The 20833-nt window shown below is 44.2% G+C and overlaps 1 protein-coding gene across 1 annotated transcript in view; it reads right to left on the bottom strand.

The window, feature by feature from the left end:
* Positions 1 to 20833, bottom strand: part of LOC143172158 (lipoxygenase homology domain-containing protein 1-like) — a 148784-nt gene that overhangs the window by 9473 nt on the left and 118478 nt on the right. Inside the window, exons 35-36 of the mRNA XM_076361417.1 lie at positions 14583 to 14760; positions 8926 to 9111 (exon numbers count right to left, since the gene is read on the bottom strand). Of these exons, the coding sequence (XP_076217532.1) occupies positions 8926 to 9111; positions 14583 to 14760 (364 nt within the window). The remainder of the gene's footprint in view (positions 1 to 8925; positions 9112 to 14582; positions 14761 to 20833) is intronic.

Below are 20833 nucleotides of genomic sequence, written 5' to 3'. Positions count from 1 at the left end.
AAATTATTCTGCTTTACCAGAAAAATAATTGTTTTTCTCTTGTTTCAGACTGGGAAAAGATACATTTAATTTCTTTTTGTATCGATATAGAAAAAAACCACAAAGTCCTGTTATGCACAGAGTCTAAATGTGAGACTTTCCCTCCACTGAGCTGGCTCTGAGTGCCAGGGGGCACATCAGTGGAAGAAGAAACCATGTTTGCAGAACCACTTTTCAGGTCATGAAATCCTGGGTTCAGGATATTACCCTGTTTCCACCTTCTGTTTCCGTGCGGCTTTTGCAGAGCAGTGGGCTCAGAGGCGTCACAGCACCTGAGAAACAACAGGAAAGGGAACTACGTCTCATATGGGTGTAACCCTGGAGGCATCAAATCCTCAGCACAAGCTGGTTTATGGAGTGGGCATCAGTGAGGGAGTGAGGAAGAAGAGCCAGGAAAGTGGTGTGGATGTAGCAGGGTGGAAGGACTTTCCTAGGTCCTGGCCACTGCTCGCACAGCCTGGCCATGCAGGAGAAACTGGAGGATCTCTGCAGTGATGGCTCATCAGCCTTTTCCCTGGGTGCCGGGATACTTTTGGATGGTGGATCTTGATTCAGCATGAAAGCCACAGCTGTTCCATCACTCAATTTCCAGTGTTTGCAGAAGAGCCAGAGCAGATCTGTTTGTATCCCTTCGGCACCTCGACCAACAGTGCCAGGAGAACAAGGGCTCAGGAACAAATCGACTGCATGAATGCCTTGGAGAGCATCGCGGGCTTTTCTGCAGTGACCCCAGTACAAACCAGCACCACTACATTTGTCTCCATTACTGCTTTGGGGCAGAAGGGAAGAAATAGCACTTATCTGAGCAGTTCCTGTTTGATTATGCAGGTCTCGGTCTTTAAAATAGTTTGGCCACCACTGCGCCATTGTGGAAGATCCCCTATCACCATAACAAGTGTTCAATGTTTGCAACAAAAGGTACTTCACTCCAGGCCTGTTTTGCTGCCATCGAAATCCCCAGCAGCAAACCTGCCCTAATAAAACCCATGGCTGTGCCACGTAGGCTCCTTAATGGTCCACAGCTGGAAGTGACATTTTCAATAGCGTGCAAAACATTTCAAATGTAATTAGAGGAGGAGAAGAGCTTTGGGGAAAACAGAATCACTTTGCTTGCTTGACTCTGGCAGTTGTATAATTTAGTGTCATGTAGGGAAATGTATTCTCTTCCCCAAGTGCCCTTATCCAAAAAAGCAGTTATTTGTCCCATTTATCCTCCTTTCCAAAAGGGCTTAAGCTGACAGCTGGGTGATGCTGGGCAAGGGCCTCCTGTGTACGTCTGCAAGGTCTTCACAGGACCATCTTGTCTTTTTCCCAGGCGATGCTAAAAGCCTGTGCTTTCCTGACCTTGGACAGACAGGTTGGATTGTAAGCTCCTTGCCATGCCTTTCTGCAGTGATTAGCGCAATCGAGTCTGACTTTAGAAGCAGTAGATGCAACACAGATAATGACATTACCGCTTCATTGAACTAAAACCCCAACTTGCAGCACCACAAGTTTCTTTTGCCCCTCTTGGGAACAGTCACCTCTTGCCCCAGCCTATATTCACCCCTAAAATATTAAGCTGTTCTGACACATGCAGAAACATGGGAGGATGGGAGAAAGAGCGTGAGAATGAACCGAGTCTGGTGGGTTCACCACTGACCAGGCACCTGGTCCCTGACCTGGCTTTAGTAAATATTAACTATTCCTTGCAAAGCGAGAGCTGGTGGGATCAAATCTGTGCTGGCAGAACCACATCCAGGCTTGGATACACACATGCCCATGGAAGTTAAACTGACTCCACTCTTTGTAGCCGTGTTAAATTGATTTTCCTTTCTATCCCTTGTCTATCTGTAGCAGCATTTCTTTGGTTTGGTTTTGAAAACAGTTGATGCCCCATCGAGGATAAAAGTTGTCATTACCGGTGTTTATGTTCCCATAGGAGTAAACGAAAAATCCTGCTCAGGACTGGACTGCTCAGGGACCAGTGAAGAATTGCTGCTGCCCAGCCATTCACAACCATCAGCCAGCACTGCTCAGCCCCCTAATTGCATTTTTTTTTAATTTTCACATTTTCTGAAACATAAAGTAATGACCATCGCAAAGACAGTTCATCAGCCTTGTGTCCTCTGACATTAAAGCTGCCCGGTGGAAAAGGACCTGGGGGTGTTGGTCGACAGCCGGCTGAACATGAGCCGGCAGTGTGCCCAGGCGGCCAAGAAGGCCAATGGCATCCTGGCCTGGATCAGAAACAGTGTGGCCAGCAGGAGTAGGGAAGTGATCGTGCCCCTGTACTCGGCACCGGTGAGGCCGCACCTCGAATACTGTGTTCAGTTTTGGGCCCCTCACTACAAGAAGGATGTCGAGGTGCTGGAGCGTGTCCAGAGAAGGGCAACGAGGCTGGTGAGGGGTCTGGAGAACAAGTCTGATGAGGAGCGGCTGAGGGAACTGGGGTTGTTCAGCCTGGAGAAAAGGAGGCTGAGGGGAGACCTCATCGCTCTCTACAACTCCCTGAAAGGAGGTTGTAGCGAGGTGGGTGTCGGTCTCTTCTCCCAAGGAACAAGCGATAGGACGAGAGGAAACGGCCTCAAGTTGTGCCAGGGGAGGTTTAGATTGGACGTGAGGAAAAACGTCTTTACTGAAAGAGTGGTGAAACATTGGAAGAGGCTGCCCAGGGAAGTGGTTGAGTCCCCATCCCTGGAAGTATTTAAAAGACGTGTAGATGAGGCGCTTAGGGACATGGTTTAGTGGGTGGTGGTGTTTGGTCGACGGTTGGACTCGATGATCTTAGAGGTCTTTTCCAACCTTAATGATTCTATGATTCTATGATTATTTATCCCCTGCCTGGTTAGATGACCATCCATCCCTAAACCTGACCACATGAGACATCACCCAGAAAGCGGTGGGAGTTTTGATAGCAGCATCAGATCACTAGAAATGGAGCATTAATTGTGAGGTGTTAAAATCATAGCATTGAGCTTTGCATCAGTACATCTCAAAACACTTTAAGAAGGGGAATAATTTTTATCCCTAATTTACATAATTGAAAATGAGGTACAGGGATGTGATTTACGCAAGGTCATTCAGCAAGCCAGTGGCAGAATAAAAATAGATCAATTTTGTGTATCTCTCCTTTAGGATCACGTTAGTTCACACCACAACATTTCTTATCAGAGCAGACAGGCAATGCAAAACCTCTCACAACCTTTGACAAAGCAAAAGTTTAACACTTGGGACAGTTTTAGAAAATAGGTCCCCTGCCCCCCCCCCCCCTCCCCCCCTTCTCTGTTGTCTATGCAACTTGTTCAGTCCAGGATTTGACTCAGGTCAAAACCACCCATAAATTACTCTCAAACAATCCCCTCCCCCCCCATCTTACAGATAAATGACTCCTGTGCAAAAACACTTAACATCTCAGAGTGAAGATATAACAGTTTCTCAGATGATATTCTTGTGATTGAAGCGTATTTTGTGTTTTATTGAGGCATACTTGATGCAAAAGCATTTAACAAGGGTGCAGGATAACTTGTCCCCAAGAGGAGGTCAGGAGGCTTGTAGAAAAGAGAAACTTTTACAGAATTGATAATTCTACAGCTATATCTGGCCTTTTGGGCTCTTTCCACTCTGTAGTGAAGGGTTCTGCAGTTACAGGGGATTGGGAAGAAATGAATGACTGAGCAAGGTCAATACTGAAGTCTTCGTCTTCTCTCCAAGTCTGTTGATTTATTTGCTTACATCTTTTTTTTTTTTCTACTTTATGTCAACTCTGGACTTTGAGATGTTTGCAGTGTCTTCTGCTTGCTCTGTAATGCCTGTAGCACATCTTTGTGATAGGACTGTTGAGCGTAAGGAGAAGACCTACCATTGAAGAGAGAGGAAGGTGCATGGCATGTGAGGAGGGCTCTGCAGGTCAGTGGTGGGGTCTCCCGAGGGGCTGAGGCCAGATATGGGCAATCTGAAGGACTAAGCAGCCAAGGCACGGTTGTTGGGATGCTACACAGGTCTGCAGCTTGCATGCCCATTTGTGCCTTGTCTAAGGTGTTGACTTCAATCCATCCAGAAAGATGCAGGCGTTGACGTTGTCTTCCTCTGTACTGAGCCATCAACAAAACAGGGGGGATGGTGGACCCTCCTCTCCTTGGGCAGTTTTACACAGCTAATTCTCTTCCTCTCACTTTTTATTTAACGCAGAAACTACTCAACAAATCTGCCCCACGGATCAACAGAGTTTATGAGGCAACAGTCAAGCGCTGAGAAGAGGGCTTAGAAAAGCCCTTCTCAAGTCTGATAGCTGAGCAAATCCTTACAAAGGGCTAAAAAGGCAGATCTTTAGGTTTCTTTTAATAATTTATGGTCTACCAGTGCCCAAAAGGCTTGGAATCGTGTCCGTGAATTGTAGAAACGTATCTCTGGAAAAGCCGTGTGCTGCGAGTTCAAGGCCTGGGCAATTTCAGATCTGATCCAAGATACTGCTCCTTAGAAAGGTAGTTCCTTCAGAGAAAGAAAAGGAAAAACAAGGGTATACTGATGTTTTTGACTTGGGTCCAGATCAAGAAAGGGGAATAAGATACTTTCTCCACTGGAAGAGTCACCCAAAAGGAGTCACTGGGGCAGTTAGGCTATTTAAAACTCAATTAGAGAATGTCATAGCAGTTGGTGTAATTGGGAGAAGGGCCCTGTTGAGGCAAAGAAGAAATTGGGCTGCATAACCTTGTTATTTACTTCTGTCTCTGCTCCTATAATAACACAGAGAAGTCTGGTTCATCCATAATTAGACGCTTCCTGGCTCCCCTTGGCTGATGGCAACTGAGATAATCAAGAATCTGAAATTAATGACTTTAGAAAGACAGCTTATCATCTGGGTTCAAATTTACTCAGGCAGATGAGGGAGCTAAATCCAGATTTCCCATATCTCCTTGTTGCAAGGAGAAAAAGGCAACAAAAAAAAAAAAAAGTGAAAAAAAGCTTTTTCTAGGTAAATAATTCCATTACTGAGATACTGAGAAACTTTAAGCCATTCTTCCAGAATGGTGATTTAGTCCTGAAATCAGAGAAAAAATTGAGGCCTATATTTAGAAAGCCAGCATTTCTACAGACCTACAGATACTGATCTTGCATAAATGTAGAAGTAAATGAACTGAGATATGAGAAAATACATAGTGCCTATCTGAGATCAGGAGATGGGGAGTCTGGAAACGATTAAATTTGCTTAGGGAGTCTAAATATATTAGGTCGAACATCAGTATCTGAAAATAAACAGGGGCAAGATAAAAAGACATGGAGCAAAACTTAAAACTAAATTTCATTCACAGCAATTCATTGTTACCAGACTCTCGCTGGTGAGCTCTAAACATCTAAAAAAACAGGAACAAGTTCCTTGAAATTACAGTTGTGAAGTCTCTCAACTGCCTGTTTTCGAATGAGATGCCGACTTCCTCCCTAATCAATTTTACTGAAGTCAGAGGCATTAGATGGGGGCTTCATTCCTCCTTTACATCTCATACAGAGATGCCGCTCAGCAGTTTTTGTGGGGAAAACGTCATTTAAAAGCATTAAAGTGGGACCATAAAACTGGCATGCTTTTCCAGAGGAGGCAAACGCAGTGTTTGCAATTTAAAGACCTTCTGACAGTCTTTGCCATTGCAGTTACTGCCTCTTCAAGTCTGAACACCCCACTGCAGTCAAATTTCAGTGAAAGGATAAACAAAAGCGGGATGTCAACTGGGAGCAAAGCCACCGCAGCAAAACTTTGCTGGTGGAAACGGATGCTCAGCTGGACTTCATGGCAAGGTAACCACTTTGGGCAAGCCATTTAAATGTTTTTTATTCTGAAATAGGGACAGGTTGGTTGACTTCTTGCTGGGAGCAGGTGATGTCTGAAAGAAAAAGAAGCCTTGTGATGGTTAGTAGTTCCCTTAACTAGCCCATAGGTGCTAAAGGCACCTAATGTGAGTCAAAACAGGCTGATGCTGTCATTCTTAATAATCATTATTATGATTATTAAGAAAATTAGGAAAAGAACATCATCCATGTTCCAAGTCTTCAGCATGTGAGGAGCGATGGGGTAGGCCAGTGTGAGGCTGAGTCTTCCACAGACCATTGGCAAAGAACCCTTTAGTCCAAAAAAGAAAAAAAAAAAAACTAGGGAAAGAATGATCAACATCTGATGCCTCAAAGTAATGGTAAATACAAGCACATTTTTGTTTAATATCCAAAGTCCCCCAAGCATCTGACAAAAAACATGCACGACCCTCTACCCCTGACCCCACTACTCCTTTCCAAAAAAGAGAGCCAGGAATTTCCAACCAGTGGCACAGCCAATTTATATAAATTATATCGAGAAAACAGGCATATATGCAAAGGATAGCTATAGCCTGGGATCCCAGCAGTAATAAATACTCTACCCACCCAACAAACTGTCATGCTGCATTGTGTGAAGTTTTAGATAGGATATGCCTTTCACATGACTAATGCAAGAACAATGAAGACAACATATGTTATGGTTTAAACTACAGTTGTCCTTCTTTCTGGGGGGAAAAACAAGTACATTTTTGCTGAATAAAACCTGAGCATGTTGTTTGTTCAAGGCTTAACCCTGCAGTCAGCCAGGTCTGGTAGAAGCCCTATTAACTATTATTTATAAATAGAAACCAGTGATAAGAGGGAAATAAGGAAAGAGAATATGAGGTTGCAATGTGCATTTATATTCAAAAATATGAAGTATTTGTTCAGGTTCTAGGCACATGGTTTACTATTTTAGCTGACTTGTGGCTATCTGGGTATGTGCTCTTAGCCCACAGCAAATTTAAACGAATTGAGCCTATTTACTGCTTAGCCTAAAGCTAAACTCCGTTACTTCTCTTTGCCACTAACCAAGAGCGTGCAGATAGCAATTACCATAGCTCAGCTGCAATGTGGTAGCTCTCCAACCTGTATCAACATCATCATCAGTGGCAGGGAGAAGGTGAAGCGTGATCACTCGTGAAGGAAGAGGCAGCAAAACTGCCTAGATTAACAGGATTTGCTTATCACGCAGCAGAGTGCAGACCCATGGGTCTCATTGCCACGGGATGCTGTAGGTGCTAAATGTCTCCTGGGGAGTCTGGACAAGCACTTGAATGAGAAAATTCACTGAAAGTTACTTAATGGACAAAAATTATATCCAGTTCAGGAGGTGGTCTGAGCTATGCCTAGTAAGATGCAGAGGATTAGAGAAGGATTACATGTGCTCGCTCAGTTCCTCCTCTTCCTCAGGCACCCAATGATGCTGCTGTTGGAAACAGCTGCTGGGCTCGACAGGCTCTCAGTCTGACGCAGTTCTTATCTTCTTACATCCCAGGCTGTTCGTGTGCCTGAGCCCTAAGGATCAGCTCTGATCTGGTGGATGTATTTCATTCTGTTAGCACGACCGATCACCGGGGAGCCACGATGCCTCTTAAGGAAAATGTTCTCTTTGTAGACATTTTAGCTGGTAATGTATTTGAAAACAAATCTGCAAGTCCACGTTGATTTCTTGCTGCTCTCCGAAGGACATCCAAATCACCCTTGCAACTGCAAAGCAGCCTGTTTGCTGAGCTAAAACTCCAGTGGGTATTTTGATAGCCCGTTCCATTTCAGCATCTAAACCGCAGATTCGAGGAATAAGTGTTTTGGCAACTAAAATCAGGTAAAATGGTCTCCCTCACTGCATTCAGCACCAGCTATATAACATGATGTTACAGAGCTTAAACAACTAAATTGTCCTCTGTTGTGGGAGTGATAAATATGAGCCTGAAGCTTGCAGTGGCTGGGAACAAACAATCATGAAGCCAGATTAGGTGGATGGTCACATTTCCCGTATTTCACAACAGATTTCTCTTTTTTTTTTTTTTTTTTAAATAACAATACAGAGACAAACTTACGGTGGGAGAGTCCGATCCAGAGGTAGCATCTTTATTAATATTGCATGAGATGCAGCTTTCCCCAACTGCCACAACTTGGAGAAGTCAAGAAGGTGATGGCCATACTGACATATAACCCCAGCCCAGCCATAAACCAGCTGCCTCAGTACCCCGAGGTAATGACTGGGTAGTTCTGCCGCCATTCCTCCCAGGACTTCGATAAATACTACTGCCCAAACACCCTTGTTCATACTGACCGAGGTGGGTCTATGGGAACCATCAAGCTTCACCTTTGGGCTGCAGCAAGGGCCTGCCATTAGCGAGCAAGTCATTGTTAATGCAAGATCATCTCTTTTAGATGAAGGTGGGATGGGATGAGGTGTCATCACAGCAGTGTGAGTGATGCATTTGTTACAAGATGCTGCTTGGTACCTGAATAACAATACAAATGACTACAGCAGTGCTGCTTTGCTGTTTGTGAAAGCAGTTCGTGTGTCCAGCAGCAGGGAAATGTCAGAATCTCTCACAGCAGGGAGAGATCACACTCACTGTCTGATATAGTGATTTTAATAAAGACAGACACAGATCTTTATTTCTATCTTCTAAAGCCCACTATGTTATGCCAGGCTGCATTACCCCGTGTGTCAATGTCAGGCTGATAGCATTAAATTGCCAGGAAAGTACCATACTAGCCGGTGAAAAAGGTATTGCATTAATAGAGCTGGTGTGTTGGGATAACAGGCTGGATGGCTTTGCTTTGGAGGAGCTGTCGTTATCTGTGCTGCAGTGGTGGCTGTAAGCTCTGACTGAAGCTGGGGACCCATTAGAGCAGATACTACACCAGCACGTGGGGAGACGGTCTCCTGCATGAAGGGGATATGTCTAGACAGGCAAGCTGGGACACAGGATCCAGGTAAAATCCTTGGGATTACCAAGGATTGGTAATTATCCACGGAGGATCATGTGTTTCCTCGAGTGACAACATTGTCCTGACCTCTCCCACCCCCCCCCAAGTCACTGCCCTGACCTTTGTTGTCGTGCCAGATCCGCACTTTGCAGAGATCTCCCAGGCTCAGCATGTCCGAGAAGTTGAATTCGTCCATCTGGTTCCTCTCAAACTTGTTAGACTTGTTGGACTCCTTCAGAGCCAGGGTCCCGCTGTCCCCATTCTCCCCAAACAGGATTAAGAACACGTTGGCGTCGGTGCCTGCTCCTGGAGAGAGAGAGCAAGGCACATCGTCACAAGCTAGCCTGCCGCGTAGGGCTGACACCCAGCCTCCAATTCCATGGAAATGGAGGCAGCAAAGGCAGGCTGGAAGAGGCTGCGGTGACGATCAGGTTTCTCTGGGCACAGCCAACAAATTTCAGTGAAATTGTGCAGGGTCCTGCAAAGAGGACACCCCATGGTAGCTAACAAGCCAGCCCTTCCAGTCCGTCCCCCAAATACAGCTGGAACGCTTCGCCCTTGCATTCGAGGTATGGTGACCGTGGTGATAGCAGTACTAAAAGGAAGCAAGAGTATCTGCTCCGGATGGAGCACTGTGCATCGCGTCGCTTTGCAGAGGATGTCAGTGTCGTCATTCCCATTTGGGAAGCAACGTGACTTACCCAGCAACATTCAGCAATCTATGGAAGAGCATTAAAGAACATACTTTAACTTTTCTAGCTATAGTCAAAGTATTAGTACACATTGTCCTGGGCTTCCCACTGGGCCACAGTCTCTTTTCCACACTGTGGTCTCCTTCTGCAGTCCCACAACCTCCTCCAAGCTGTCCTGTGGCACCCAGGACACTTTAGCTGGGGTCTGTCTCGTGCTGCTCTCCCTGTGTCGTACGGCACAGGGATTTGAAAGAAAAGTGCAGATCATCAACCAAACCACTCTGGCATCTTGTGGCTCATTTCCCCCTCCCATAAGTCTTCTTTCTATAATCCTGTTTCTCAAAATATTGCCACGCTGCGTTAATAGAAAAAGTCCTAGTTTCTTGTACAACAGTTTGCCCCAGCAACTCCCACCTCTTCTTATGTATATGTTAGGAAAAGAGTAATTTCTAAGATGATCTTTATTACCTGATACTGAATTTCATATGCCCATGACTGCCCATATTTTGCTGCAGAAATTTTCCTGACTTTTGGAGAGCTTAAGGCCAAACCATCACCTGCAGTGCCCTTACGAACGTTTTAGCTGAAGGTGTTACAACGATTTTACCTGGCACTATTTATAATTTGACCAAAATTATTGCTTTTTTTTTTTTTTTGATGCCATAATAAAAAAGCAGATTCATAGGAAGAAATTTGATTCCGTGTGGGCAGACATTCATTGATGTGTCAGAACCAAAGCCTTTGAATTGTGGAAAATGAAAATGAGATCATCAAACCCAAATCTGTCTTACAAAGAAAGTCAGCATCTGCTGCCCTCGGTTAGATAGCCCAGCTTTGAAAACTCTAACCGCCTGCCAAGCCATTTCTTACACAAGAGGATCGTAAATCCACTTTGGACCACACCGACAGTATTTCCCACAGCTCCATTCACAACACAATGCAGGGACAAAGTCGGGGGGACAGAAAACTTTCCGAGAAAGCTACCACTTCTTCGGGATAATTATTTGAATACAGAAATTAGGAAGAAATCACAACTCTTCTATAAGGAGGACTGAAAAAGACATTAAAAGAAGGAAAAAAAGAGGAGAAAAAGAGTCGAACAGAGAAAAGGCAAAGCAATATTTGGTGTCCACTTGAAAAAATTGCCTATGTTAAATTGGGGCTAATTTTCAGCAGTTCCCTGGGAAGGACTTAAGAAGGAAGAGAAAGCATCAGGGATTCAGGCAGTTTATCTGGCAGTACCTTTTATGACCCTAAAGCTTGCTGAGGTGAGGAACAAAGCAAACTAAAGTCCATTTCCTTACAAGGAGCAGGCTCCCAATTAATGCAAGGTCTCAAAAAGCACAGAACCAACTGTTTCTTAGCAAAACCTTCCCCGCAGGAAGAAGCCTCATGCCGTGACATTTCCCTCACAAGCAATTAGCAGGAGATGGGCAAGAAAAGAACAGGAATCGCTGAATCAATGTACATTTCACCTATTTGGGTCTCTCTCTGATATTTTTGTTGTGGTTGTTAATTCCAGGAAACTGTCAGGCACATTTAGGAACTGTAACAGATTTGATAAATGAAGAGATGAGGGTGCTGTGGTTGCACAGGCCTTAACTGGCAATGAGTGCAATAGTTCATGGGTCGATACCGGGGTCTGCAGCACTGAACTTTGTCATCGACACCCTAAAAAATGACAGAGTGCATCCTGAGCAGATTTCCGGATGACATTAAATTTGGGGGAGTGACTGACATGCTGAAGGGCAGAATTTCAACCCAGGTGGGCCTTAAGAAACTCGAGGTCTGGGCAAGCAGAAATCCCATGAAGTTCAGCAAGGAGAAATGCAAAGTTCTGCGTCTGGGGTGGAATAAACCCTGCACACGTACGTGCTGGGGAGTTGAAGAAGACCCAGAGGTTATAGCAGTAACATTCATATTCAGGTTGAATCTAAGCTAACAGCAAGTTCTCAGTTTTCAATGCAAACTGCATATTGGGCTACATCAGGAGGATCATGGCCAGCAGCTGAAGGGAAGATCTTATCTCCTTTGCTCAGCACTGAGAAGCCCACACTTAGACCATGCTGCCAGTTTGAATCCCTGGGTCATGTCAAGACACTGAGGAAGGCTCAGCAGATGGTTGCCAAGATGGACAGGAGCTGGGGCACATGACCGTGAGGAAAGGCCAAGGGAGATGAGCTGGGGCAGGTGAACAAGGGGCCCTGTGATCACATGGAGGGAAGGTGGTAACGATGACAGGGTCATGTGCTGTGGAGTTGTCAGACCATGCCCCAGGGAGCCACAAATTGCTGGGGACGTTCAGGTTGGGCATCAGGAAAAAAAAAAATTCTTAGGAAAATGGTACAGATCTGGATCAGGTGCCTGGGGAGGTGGAGGTGGTACCACCATCCCTGGAGGTGTCAAACGCTTGGCTGGGCAGAGCCTTGACTGATCTGACCTAGTGCTGGCAACGGTCCTTTGAGCAGGAAGATGGATGAAATAACCTCCAGAAGCTCTTTCCAACCAAAATGTCTATGATTTTATGATTCTTATTGAGCAGCTGCATCATTTTTAAACAAACTGTGGGCTTGAGTCACAGCCTTCTGAAGCCAGCCTTCTGAATGTCCTTCTTTTGACTTAACAGAGACTTGGATAAGGCACTAGGAAATGACACCAACTGCCTTAAATTATGTAATTTGTAGGCTGTAGCTGAGCTGACAACATACTAATTAATCTTATAACAGCAGAGATAAAAACCTCCTGCTTCATTAATGCTTGGAAAATGAGAAAGCAGTATTTATTCTTTCTCCATCTTTATTGCATTACCATGTATACGATGCCTGCATGTAGAATACAGAAAGTCTACGTAAATCAAAATTAACAGGCGAGGACATTTTTATGCCACAGAAAGAGCCATCAGGTGATCCGGCTCTACTGCAGCTGTGTCTGTGGGTCATACCTTGAAGAAAATGAGCTCGTGAGTTACTTCTCTTATAAGATCAAAAGTAAAACAAGATGTTGGTTTTAACCAAAGTTTCCCCATCTGACTTGGGACGTGTCTGCCGTAATAACCCCTTTTCCCCTTATCTGTGTGTACTCTGAGAGCTGCCTTCTGAGGTACTTCTGATGGCCTATGGATTTGACCTTTGAAAGAGAGGAGGTTTGACCTTTCCCTGATGCAAACTCTGTATGTTACACGATCATCCAACTGAATGACTTCTGGAAAGCCAAACTGTAACTCAAAGGTTTCTTTGAGGAAAAAATAAAACAGGACTGTTGTTAAATATGTGTGTATGGTGGGGAGGAAATGGCTGATGCTTTCTTGTTCGCTGCAGGACATTTTCTGTGGGATTCGTTTTCCCTAACTTTAACCATCTAGCCTAACTTAATTGTGCTGGCTCTGTCTGAATCTGATGAAGAGAGAGTGACAGAGACCCTCCAGAGGATGATCCAGACCACTGATTAAGACTCCTCTCCCCTGTGAATTGACCAGAGACAGTCTAGACTAGAAGAAACTAAGACCAGAAGTGTAATTTTTTGGAGAGCGACAAATAGGTGAGCTGAATTTTCTTTTTTTTTAGTGTGCCTCTGATGCACTGGTAAGTTGAAAGCTATTGCAGAGAAAAACTTTATACCTAGAAATAAACACGTCTGATTCTATTCATTGTGGAGCATTGCTGTCCCTAGACAATGTCAGTGTGGCAGGAGATGATATAACATGTTTAAACTAACCATCAAGGATAAAATGTCTTTCTTCCTGAATTGGTCCAACCAGGAGTAATTGTGGAATACATAACGATCAAAGAGGGGAGATAGTGCATGACTTGTACCCTCTTTAGATAAGCTGGATAAAGTTCAGCATTATGTCAGTGCGCTGTGTGATCTAATCATAAACAGACTCTCTGAAACCTCTCTGTAATCTGCTCTTTCCTACTGGTTGTCGCTGTTCATAATGAAATAAAAAGTTTTATCATTAATACCCATCATCCTTCGTTCAATAGGAAGGGCAGATCTGTCTGCTGTTGCTGTCATCTTCTATTCTCCTCCTGCTTCTATTATTTCCATCGCCTTTGTGAGTTAGGGCTGGATTTCACAAAAAGGTCACAGAAAGATCTATCATTATACTAGATGGATTGCCAGATACATAAACAAATCTTCCTCTCTCTCTTTTGTTTTTTATATTTCACTACATGTTTTTCAGTCAAGCAGCAGACAGAGCAGATAAATAAAAAATGGTGAGGTGGCACGAAGACACTCTGCCAGGGGGATTTTGATATTCTCAGATCAAACCTCACAAGCTGCATAAATTACCACTGGTAAATCCAGGAAAAAAAAAAAAAAAAAAGAAAAAAGAAAGAGAGGTAGAGATCAGGAGGTGGTTATGTGCACTGGTGTGGCAGAATCCCCTTTGAGGGTCAATCTTTCAAACAAGGTGTCTGCAAGATAACGTCTAACTTGCCCCATTTTGGCACGAGGCAGCTTGTATGTGGTTGCAGCTTTCATTCAGCAGCCTGACAGAAGTTCTCATGAAAAGAGGCAGTGATCCCAGGAAATGCCATAGAAATCCCATTTCTTGGCTTTTGAAGATCTGCAGCTTTCTTTATACTCTGTTCCACCTCTTCTATCTGGTGTGCATTTAGGGATGGTTTTTCACGGCCTGAGATAAATGGTCTCAAAACACTTTGAAAAGGAGGGTGAATTATTGCTCCTCTCTTTGGCCAAAGTCGATAGTGCTGACTGAAAACCTGGAGCCCACCAGCTTTGACCGTAGCCTTTTTTCCATCCTACGTGGATGGACCTGACCTGACCAAAAACAAAAAAGGGGGTTCCTGACCATTGTAACATGGTCTGGCGATAGCTTTTGTTAAGGTGTCTTCAGAGGAAGCGGCGAGCAGTCAAATCAAGGCTTTGTGTCTAAATATTTTATGCCCAGGGCTCAGATCGGGATGAATCCCACAGCATAACAGTCATGATGAACAGCCAGCCAAAATGGAGGTGTTCCAGCATAGTAGGGCTAAATTATGCTTTTTTAAATCTAATTTCAAATTAAACAAAATCAAACTTCATACTAGAAAAGTCATAAAATATCCACCATGGACTTGCCTCCAATATCACTGGTTTTAACCTGAAGAGTGTATGTCGTGTCCTCCATCATCTGCTCATCATTTATCACAGCTGGCATCTCACACACAAGACTTCCCTTGGCATTTTTCAGCTTTGACAGCCATTCACCATAGGTAAATGTGGCCACTTCTTGATTAGTCAGGTTCTTCAGGACGATCTGTGAAGAGCCAAAATAAGGGAAAAAACTTCAGCTAAACTTCAACTGCCATTTGAACGAGGGCAAAGATCAAACCTATAAAGTGCAGTGTGGTAGGACATGGGTAGAGCTCGGTCATAGCTTCAAACCTGTACTGAGCTCTTCTGGGCTGAACGGAACTCTCTGCTATGGACAATATTTGCTGTGGTGACTTGTCCTGAGAAATGGTCTTCATAATATTGGACCTTTTCATGCATGGGGTAAAGAATAGGAAGAAATTTGCTCCTCTGACATAAGTTACGGACAAAGCTCATCTCTAAGAGAGTCAGACCTTTCCTGGAAGCCAGTATGGAATTAAATCTAAAGAAGAAGTAACAGAGAGTTATTGAAAACCTCACTACCTCTCCTTGAAGTACACAGTATCTTTCTTTTGCCCGCCTCCTCTGTGCAAACACGCAGCAATCATTGTAGAGATGTGCAAACCGACCCCAAGCAAGTTAAAGCAATGCACAAGATAAAATTAGGCCAGCAAAACTTAATGCTTCACACTCTTCTCCCTCTGGGAAAAGGTGACAGAACAAACAGTATGCAACAGATATTAGTCACACTGTCTAATGTGTCACGGGAAGGAGCTCAGATGCTGTGGTGATAAGAACAGAATAGGAACCTGTTTAGAACAAGCCAGTGAGTTACTCCGACAAACACCTAATAAAACACCCACCTTTATGTGTCCTGTTGAATGTGGGCTCAGTGGGCCACCAGTTTACTGCGAGAAAGGCATGACACATGCCTACAGCAAAAACCTAGCAGTAAATTCCCACTAAATGGGGGGAGTTGGAGGGAAGGGAGGAGACAGGGCTGCAAATTACCATTTTTGTTACCATCTAACAGAAACAGAGACCATACCCAAGTGAAGGAGTGCATCAAGAAACAGTGTCTTGCAAGGCACGTCTCTGCAAAGGCCATGGAAACATGAGCCCAGATGCGCCAGAGAAGTGTGACATGATATTAGGAAGAAACAAATCATGGAGTCGTGGAAAATGTTAAATTAAAAGGGACACCTGGAGGTGTCTAGTCCCACCTCCTGCTCCAAGCAGGCCTAACTGCAAGGCCATGTCCAACTGAGTTTTGAAAATCTTCAAGGGCGGAGTTTCCCTCCATCCTAGGGCTGCATCAGTCTCATTGGGAAGATATTTTTTCCTTATATCCGATCAGGATTTTCCTTGTTGCGACTTGTGTCCATTGCCCCATTCCCTTTCACTGTTCACCTCTGAGAAGAGACTGGATCAATGGTCTCTCTAACCTCCCTTTAAGCAGCAGAAGACTGCAATTAGATTCCCCCTTAGCCTTTTCTTCTGAAGGCTTAAAAACTCCATTTACCTTAGCCTTTCCTAGTATGCCATATGCTTCAGCCCCTTGACTATCTTAGTGACCCTCCGCTGCACTCTCATATATCAGTCTAAGAAACTTATAAAACTTATCTTGAGATAAAATGTGCTCAAATTCTGTCCTCAAACTCATGTGTCCCAGTCCATGCACTTCTGTTGACCCCAACCAAGCTTTGCCGGAGCCTTTAGCAGTTCAAAAGAAGAACATTGCTCCAGGTTATAAGAAATGATTTTAAAGAGGCCAGTAGCTACACCGAGTCTGAAGCAGTAGCTGTGCTATTTGTGCATTGTACTGTTCCTTGGGTAGGACACTCATCTGGGGTTTTCTTTCTGCCTGATGCTAAACAGGGATCTGTAACACAGCACCTTCATCCCAGAGGTACAGGACATTTTTGGGCTGTTGAGGCTGTCCCACTTTTCTAAAAAGCTGCTTATTCACAGCCGGTGACACTATTACTTTGTGGTCAGGAAATTGCTCTGTGAGTCAAGAGATGTTGAATCAAATCCTTGCTTTGAACCAAGCAGAAATCAGGTCTCCACCACCCCAGCTGGTGCCCTCTCTGCTGGGGTACAGACCAGAAGGAAGTCTCCTCTCTCAAGGATGTGTGAATGATGTCTACATCCTCTTAGGAGTCCAACCTAGAAACTTTTCTCTGGCTTAAATTCGCAAATTTGAATCACGAGTAATCTCGGGTTGACTGAAAATGCCTTTTTTTCCCCCCCTTGGTGCATAAACACTTTGCTGGAAAAGGTTCAGCCAGCTCTACCTCTGCCCTGCTTGGACATGACAGCGACACTGTTAGTAGCAAAATGTCCTGAGCAAAGCTTGCAGGGAAATGTCAGGAAAGCAGCGGGGGTTAGAAGCAGATTAGAGCTGCCAGCTGGAGTGCACTCGCAGACAGAGAGATCAGACCTCTCACAAATAACCAGCCCATGCCCAACGCTCCAGATGCTGTCTGGGAAAAACTGTCTGGCTCCTAAAAGCGCCGGAGCAAAATGCCCTCTCTTTCCATCCCCAGCCCCTCACCCAGGGTGGGTGAGTTCATCCCTATGCAGCTTCATGTAAGCAGTTAGCACAGACAGAGCGAGCAGCCTCTGCTATCTCGTTCTGGGATGGTGCTCCAGATAGGAGCAGACAGGAGCAAGAGATTCATTTTACGAGCTTCGTTTGCTCAGGGGAGATCACAGCAAGGGACATGGAGGCAGCAGGAAACCTGTGGCAGGCTGATTGCTCAGTCACAACGTGGGCACGTTGCCTACCTTGCCTAGCGTGAACCGCCTAAACATCAGGCATCCAGCCCAAGCACATCGTGTTGGCCCTCCCTATGGTCCGTGGTCAGAGCTGGGTATCACCAGGGAAGCAACGCATCCCACCCAAGCTGGGGGCAGGTAAACTGCCATTCAAGGCATCTCTCCCTCTCTCAGATCGCTCGCTCTGCTGACTACAGAGGAGGCCTAAATAGTTTGGTAGAAGCGGTGAAAGCTAAACGCAACTTTTTCAGTGACTTAGATAGCACAAAATGAATCCCACTCTACAAGGAGATGTTTGTGGTTGTTGCACACATACAGGATGATGCAGGATTTTGGTTTGGATCATGAGGGTCAAGAAAGTCATCTCAGGAAGCCAAGCTGAGGCTATTTTTATTTTCTGTCTGTTCCTCTCAGAAAAATTAGCTACCGCTTGGCAATGAGACTGCTGCTTTACATTGCATCTAAACTGTTTTTTAGGATACCTAGAACTCGCTGCGGACATCCTGCGTGCTTTTAAGCTCAAACGTTATCACTAATTATGCATAGGTTTTAACTGGGCTGTAGAACACCTATAGAAATGAAAAGGAAGCGGGAACGGTACATATGAATAAAATGTTGATAATTTGCCTTGTAGCTGAGCAAATATCGTAGCTGACAGGAACTTTAAACCAGCAACTTGAAATTAATTGTGCACTTGTATGCTGTAACAGAAAGGTTTGACGTGTCTGATCATTTGATTTACCTCAACCCAGCCTTCTCCCAGCTGCAGTGTAAAACAAGCTCCGCAGGGGCTCACACCCCACTAACACCAGAATACAGAGGTCCTGGATTTCATCTTTAAAGACTCAACCACACGTTTTTGTGGTTCTGTTGCAAGTCATTTGTCTTCGCTTAAAAACAGGGTCCTCTGACTGTAAAACAAAAAGCCTTTGCTCTGTTGCAAAGAACAACAGTCAGCTTCAGCTATAATGAATTGTCTCAAATTCTCTTAATCTCCTTTATATAAAGGAAAAAGAAGTGAATAAAGAACCAAGTCCCACATTCAGGATTATTTGTGACGTTTGAATGCAATGCAATTAGTGCTTCATTAAGACAGCTTCTTATCTGCCTGGCTTTGACAGCACAAAGTAACATTAAAATTCTGAGGGAAGCAACTCTGCAGAATTCAAGTGTCTTACAATTCCTGCTATTTCACTCAGAGAGCTCTCATCCCTTCTTATTTCTAGCTTTTCAACTTCATATCTAAGACACTGGGCAGCAGGTGAAATCATCACGTGGACTGAGGAACTGGCTATCCCAGGAGGAGGTTTCCAAAGCATGCATTTAGGTAAGTTTCCTAATTAGAAGTCACAAATTTTTTACGCTGAGGGTGGTGAAGCACCGGCACAGGTTGCCCAGAGAGGTGGTGGATGCCCCATCCCTGGAAACATTCCAGGTCAGGTTGGACGGGGCTCTGAGCGACCTGATCTAGTTGAAGATGTCCCTGCTCGTTGCAGGGGGGTTGGACTAGATGGCCTTTAGAGGTCCCTTCCGACCCAAACCATTCTGTGATTCTATGATTCTATTCTCTGATTTTTCAGAAACACAGAGCAGTGTCCTGGTAGCTTGACATGGAAGAACATGAGATTCAGCATTAGGTCAGAGGAAAACATCCAAACTCTGTCTCTCTCCCAGCAGTGGTGAGATCAGAAAGTGTTGCTCAGCTTTACAGAGTTTTTGGTATGTTTTTCTGTGCATAGCAATAATCAATAATATTCATTCTGGCCCAACACATCACTAATCAAATTTTGTTCCCTCTAGAGGATTAAGTATCAGCGTTTAAATCTTATTGCCACTTTTGGTGCAGTTTGAATCTTTGGCACCAAGTTCACTATTTTGCTGAGATTCTGAATGAAATTTCGATGTATTTTATCTAGACAGAAAGAAAAAAAAAAAAGACTACTTCCCTGCTTGTAAATTGAATCTTTTGGCTGTGTACAACATCATTGATAATTCATGCATTATAATTGGTATTTATGCACTTCTATTTCTGGTAAACTAAAAGCAGTATAAATTATGACCAGAAACATTTTACAAAAAGACCAAAGAGAATTAAAAAGATCATTTATTGTTATTTTAATAGAACAAGAAAACTGAGAATATCCTGTAGATAAATGGAGCAACAAATGGTTATTTATGGGGTTGATGGCTTAATCTAGCTTCTCATTTCACTGTGCTAGTTAGCACTAACTGTGAACCATCTGTCTGAGAGTTTAGCACTACCCCCACAAGTATTTCATTATGCAGTTTTAATATGCACTTCTGACAGAAATGGAAATGGGCTCAGATCAGTTTTCATGTCACACCAGGCTACATAAGTTTTCAAGGCTGGAATACAAATCAGAGAACACAAATCCTTCCTCCCCTTTTCCAGAGCACTCCTGTCCTCACTCGCTGCCTGGGAATGCAAATGCTGTTTTTCCCTTGCAGGGAAGGTGGGAAAGAAAACTAATAAATAAAGTTCTCTGCATATCACTGGAGCTAGAAGGTCCTCCACGCTCTTTTTCTCTAAGAAAAATAGAAACTATGGCTACAATTTTTAAAAGCTTCTAAAATCCTGGTCTCGAAGAGTTGCATGCATGGTCTGCCTGTTGCTTCGGTAGAGCTATAAGAGGGCCATAATCCCGTCGGATGGGTCCACATGAGAGTCCTTTTTGCCTACCTCTCTGGGAAAGCCTTGCTTTGGGTGGGACAGTCCAGCAGGCTGGCCGACTGGACAGAGTTGGCAACAGGAACATGTGAAGGTGCTACCTGCCACTAAAGACGCCTTTGAGCTATTGCTAATTCACAACTGCAAGATCTGGAATGTCCCTGGATGAATAAGCTTTATTTGATTTCATTTTATATGAATATGATTTATAAAACTCGGGAAGGTATCAGGGAACTGGCAAAGGGAGTTTGACCAAGATAACTGAATCAAATCAGAAAGCAGATTGAGTTATTCCTTAGGCACAGAGAGAAAAATTGCGTGTCTGTGGCATATATTCAGGAGATATATGCTGGAGGTCTAATGCTTTGGAAAGCTGCACAAGAATTGCTGAGAAAAAACTTAGCAGTGACAAGGCTCAAGTACAAAAAGGTACTGCACCACAGAAATGCTTTTTAGACCATGCTAATGGAGGTGGAGAGCGCTTCACTTCACTGGAAACTGGTGGCCACCTAGGACCAGTGTTTAGGGGAAAACGAAGGACAGCTTCAGACTAGTCGAAAAGGATAAAGGACCCCCCCAAAAAAAAATCCTGCACTATTCTTTCTGACCATGGGTTAAGCTATTGAGTCTTAACCTATTCTCATAAAAAAGTCAAGATACAGAAATCCAGCAGGATACCTACTCCAGAAAAAGCATGCTAAATAAACATGGCGGAGATGTGTTCCTCCCTTAATGACATCTGGTGGTGTGGAATCAGCACATCACT

Source organism: Aptenodytes patagonicus, chromosome W (assembly GCF_965638725.1).
Source record: "Aptenodytes patagonicus chromosome W, bAptPat1.pri.cur, whole genome shotgun sequence".
Classification (NCBI taxonomy): Eukaryota; Metazoa; Chordata; class Aves; order Sphenisciformes; family Spheniscidae; genus Aptenodytes; species Aptenodytes patagonicus.
Note: the sequence above shows the minus strand (reverse complement) of the source record. Positions and strands in the feature narration are given on the sequence as shown.